At 39.2% G+C, this 4,225-nt stretch overlaps 1 protein-coding gene across 1 annotated transcript; it reads right to left on the reverse strand.

Annotated features, from left to right (window-relative positions):
- Nucleotides 1-857: 857 nt before the first annotated feature.
- On the reverse strand, nucleotides 858-2,272 carry LOC132791282 (uncharacterized). Its single transcript, XM_060800143.1, has 2 exons — nucleotides 2,108-2,272; nucleotides 858-2,047 (listed from the first exon to the last, which is right to left on the reverse strand). Exons 1-2 carry the CDS (start codon nucleotides 2,247-2,249, stop codon nucleotides 912-914), a joined length of 1,278 nt encoding a protein of 425 aa, XP_060656126.1. The 5' UTR covers nucleotides 2,250-2,272; the 3' UTR covers nucleotides 858-911.
- Nucleotides 2,273-4,225: the final 1,953 nt, after the last annotated feature.

The following is a 4,225-nucleotide window of genomic DNA, read 5'->3' on the forward strand; positions in this document are numbered from 1 at the left end:
GCAACTAAGAATATGAACAAGAATTGAAAAGCAAATGATTAATTTTGCAGTTTGTTAATGTCGAAAAATTAGGTTGAGTGTATACGTGATATTTTACAAATTTATTTAGAAGAATATTTGTATTACATATTTGAGTTCGCAAGTAAGTATATGAATAAGAAAGAAAAAGTGAAAAGTTAACATTGTTGTTTGTCAATGTTGAATAATGAGTATGTGCGTATACGTGATATTTTTTCTATATATTTAGAAAAAAATGTATAGTATATAAAACGTTTAACTTGACAAATAAGGCGGAGTATAAGAGTTAGCTAAGCCAACAATTAATATTTATATAATAGTTTGTCAATGTGGAGAAAAGCATTTAGAAAAAATGTGCGTATACGTGATAATTAAATTTATGTGGAAACGCATTCAAACTAAGAAATTAAAGCAGAAGATAATTTGTTAGTTTCAAAAGTATCGAAATTGTAGTTTTGATTAAATGTATTTTGTGCGTATACGTGATATTTTCAATTTATTTTTAATGAAAATGCATATAATACTAAATATTTAAATTGAGATAAGATTAAAAATTTGCTTAGCATAAAATAAAATTTATGATTTTACAAAGGGAAAATTGTATTCATTAAAATATTTTATTTTATACGTATAACTAATTTTTTTGTAATGTGTTTAGAAACTTTAAATTATTGAACACTATAATTTTGCATGTAAAACTATAACCAAATAAAGAATTCCTAAGCAAGAGAAATGGGTGGATTCCTACATATTACAAATATAATATAACTGCAGCCAGATGAGCATTTGATGGTGCTTATGATAATTTTTTATATACATATTATACCGATAACAGGAACTTTGCTTTTAACAATTCATTTATTAACATAAACTTAAACAGAATTCGAAGGAGCTTAAACCAACAGACCGCTGACGGAGAAGTTGGGCAGGTGGCTGACCTTCTTGCGGAACTCGTTGACCTCGCAGGCATAAGAGTAGCCGGCGGTGATATCGGTCTTCTTCCAGCTGATCCAGTTGATTCTGTCGCTGACATCGTCGCACAGAATGTAGTCACGCTTGATCTCGTCGAGACTCAAATGGGGATTGTTGACACCGACAAAGACAATGCCCTTCCTAGTGTTGGGTTCGATAACCACACGGAAGTACAACTTGGGCACCGGGATCAAGCCATTGCCATTGTGATCGTAGGCCAAATAGAGACCCGTCTGATGGCCATCCTTGTTGGGCAAGGTGGTGACACCCCAGACACCGGTCCAGCACTCCACATACTTCTTGTTCTTCGACACCCAATCCCTGACGCCATCCTCGACACGCGCCCAATTGCCGGCATTAAAAGTCTGCCATTGAGGAGCGGCATTGATGAAGAGGAAAGTGGCACGCTGCTCGGGTGGATACACAAAGTCAGCCTTGGCACCCATGTGACCACGAGCGAGGAACACATTCTTGGCCGAGTCAAAGTAGCGGGACGAGTCAATGCCCAAGGCCTTGTCGATGGTCTCCTTTTGGGTGACCTGTGTGTACAGCTTGTCCACATTCTTACCGGCAAAGTAGCCACCAGGAGCAAAGTTGATGCGATCCACGCCAGTGGCATAGTAATTGCTTCCCGAATCCAGTGTGTGGTAGACATAGCGAGTGACCTCCTCGTTCTCATTGAAGCACACATCGTATTGTTTGGCGAAACGCGAGCCGCTCAGCTCGAAGCCCACATTGATCAAGGTGGTGCCACCGTTGCAGCTAGAGCCGGACTTCTTGCCCACGAATGCTGGCCACGAGGTGCACTTGAAATCCTCAATCTCGTGCTCCTTGTCGCCCACCTTGAAGCGGGTTCCACCAACGCACTTGGCTGTGACATATTTGCCCGACAGCGGCGAGGCGAGTGCCGAGGTGCAATGGAATTCAATAGTCTTGTCGTGCTCCACATCCACATAGCCGCTGGCAGAGAAGGGATAAAACTCCGAAGTGCCGGGCTTAATCAGCAAGGGCTGTGGGTTCTTCATCTCAGTGCTGCGTATCTTAATGGAGCAGCCAGCTAAGCAAAAAGTTCGGAAAATGAAGTTAACCTCGATATTCTATAGCTAGCGCAACTTACAAGCGCGGGATTCAAAAAGCTCTGGCTCCTGTGGCAACTCGATCATATCGGCTGACCAGAGCAGCTCTGCATCTTGGGGCAGCAGACGTGCCTGGCTGCTGGCGGCCAGGCAGAGGAGGACAATGGCAACTGGACTCCACATGTTTCACTACTGATGGAATTTCCGAAAAACCAAGGTGCTTATAAATCAAAAACGGCCCAAACTGATTAGATCGACATTTGGCAGGGGAAACTTGACAGACACTTGACATCCCCCCGTAACTTTGAGTGCGATTATGAGTGTGAGTGCGAATGTGAGTACAAACTACAAGCTGTGAATACAACTCGAGCAGATAGCGAGGGTGTTCATTTTGCGCTCTCACATCACGTGTTGCGCGTGCCAACGTGCGAACATTTTCGTCTTTTTGGGTTTTTTAGTCTTATCATTTAATTAGTCGGGCCCATTCCCACTATTAACGTCACTCACTCCCAAGAGGCAAGTATCTGTCTATCGATTTGATTAGCAAATATAATATTATATATGAAATTTGACTGAACCATGAGTGGTTACTTCCCTCACGTGTCCCTCACGTTTAAAGCTCAAGTGGTTGGGGAGCGGGGTTCATTTCATTATGCACAAAAATCAAGTGTTTATTTTTCGTTATTATTATTTTGTTGTTGTTTTTTTTGTTTTTATATCTCTGGGTATACATCAACTCACATTTAATGGTTAGTTTTTGTTTTGCCGGCACAACTGTACTTATGTACAATACCATAATATTAATAATATTATTAGCGATATGATTATTGTTTGATTGGCTTTTGTTTTTTTGTGTTCACTTATTTACAATAATAATACACTTAAACATTTACAACGTTTATAACTACATTACAATTTTATTATTCTTACTTAGGACTGCTTATTGTTTTTGCTTCTCTACGGCTGGTTAGACTTTTGCTGGTAATTATTCTTATAGCTATTGTTACGTTTTTAAAGCTTTTCATGCTGTGAAGCTACTTGAAATAGGGCGAAGACTATATTAATGAAGCAATAATACAGAGAGATCTTATCTGACATACGATTAACTCTTATTGCTGACTTTATGCTTATCTTTCTTTTTCACTTGCTTAATTCTTCAAGTCGGCCAGAAGAAAGCAAAAGAACATTTTTTTTTTTCATTGCAATTTACAATATGTTTCTTTTATTGTTTTGTATTTTCTATAACTTGTTTGCGGCTCTGTTCCCTGTTTATTATACTTTTTATTTGATCCAGCTTTTTTCCACATATTTGAAAGTTTAACTTAACATGTTCCTTACTTTATGTACACCAATCTTGTATATCGTAATTTGGTAATTATTTTATCGAACATTTTTATCTATGACCTTTTTCAGCCGGTCATATGTCAGATCAGTTTAAGAAAAGAATATTCTTTAGATAGATTCTATTCCACTTCTTAAATATATGTACTGTTAATGAAGAAACATCACCAATATCTAAAAGATTTGATTTATTTTCTCTAGATTCTTCTTGTAAAGTCATAGTTTTTAGTTTTAGAGATTGGTTTCTATATATTTTGCCTCATTTATAGAATTTATATTTAAGGAAAGAACAATCTCTTATTCAAATACTTTAAGAATATGCAAATTTTTGATGATATTGTGATTTTTTTTTATACTTTTCAAAGCCTTCTTTCGATTTCTTTGAAAGTTTCGTCAGTTCATTTGTGATTTTTGCATTTCTAATTCCTCTTTTACAGCATGCTTAAGAGTACGATAACTATAGAATGATATCTACAGAAATATAGCGACTTGAGCATAGATCTCCACGGCAACCAGGAGACCCATTATGGAGAGATTCACAGCGCAGTAGACGCGTCGCAGTGAACGTCGACGTTTACGCTGACGTTGACCACAACATTTGCCACGGAGTCGCGTTCCAGTCTGCAGACGCTCTCGCGGATTATCGTCCTCGCTCCCGCTCCCGCTGCTGTTGCTGTTGCTGTTGCTGCTGACATCACTGTCGTCGCCACTTTCTCCGCTTCCTCCGCCGCTCCCGCTCCCATCGTCGTCGGTGGGTGACGTGGCAGTGTGACTCCCGCGCCCATTTGTTGCAGCTCCATTGTGGCATGGCGGCCAAT

This window comes from Drosophila nasuta, chromosome 3, assembly GCF_023558535.2.
Source record: "Drosophila nasuta strain 15112-1781.00 chromosome 3, ASM2355853v1, whole genome shotgun sequence".
NCBI classification, from domain to species: Eukaryota; Metazoa; Arthropoda; class Insecta; order Diptera; family Drosophilidae; genus Drosophila; species Drosophila nasuta.

What these genes read in the sequence shown, in the direction of transcription:
- LOC132791282 (XM_060800143.1), bottom strand. Translation starts at nt 2,249, where the DNA reads ATGTGGAGTCCAGTTGCCATTGTCCTCCTCTGCCTGGCCGCCAGCAGC. An exon ending in GCTTTTTGAATCCCGCGCTT is followed by an intron (nt 2,048 to 2,107) that starts GTAAGTTGCGCT and finishes CTTTTTGCTTAG; the next exon opens with CTGGCTGCTCCATTAAGATA.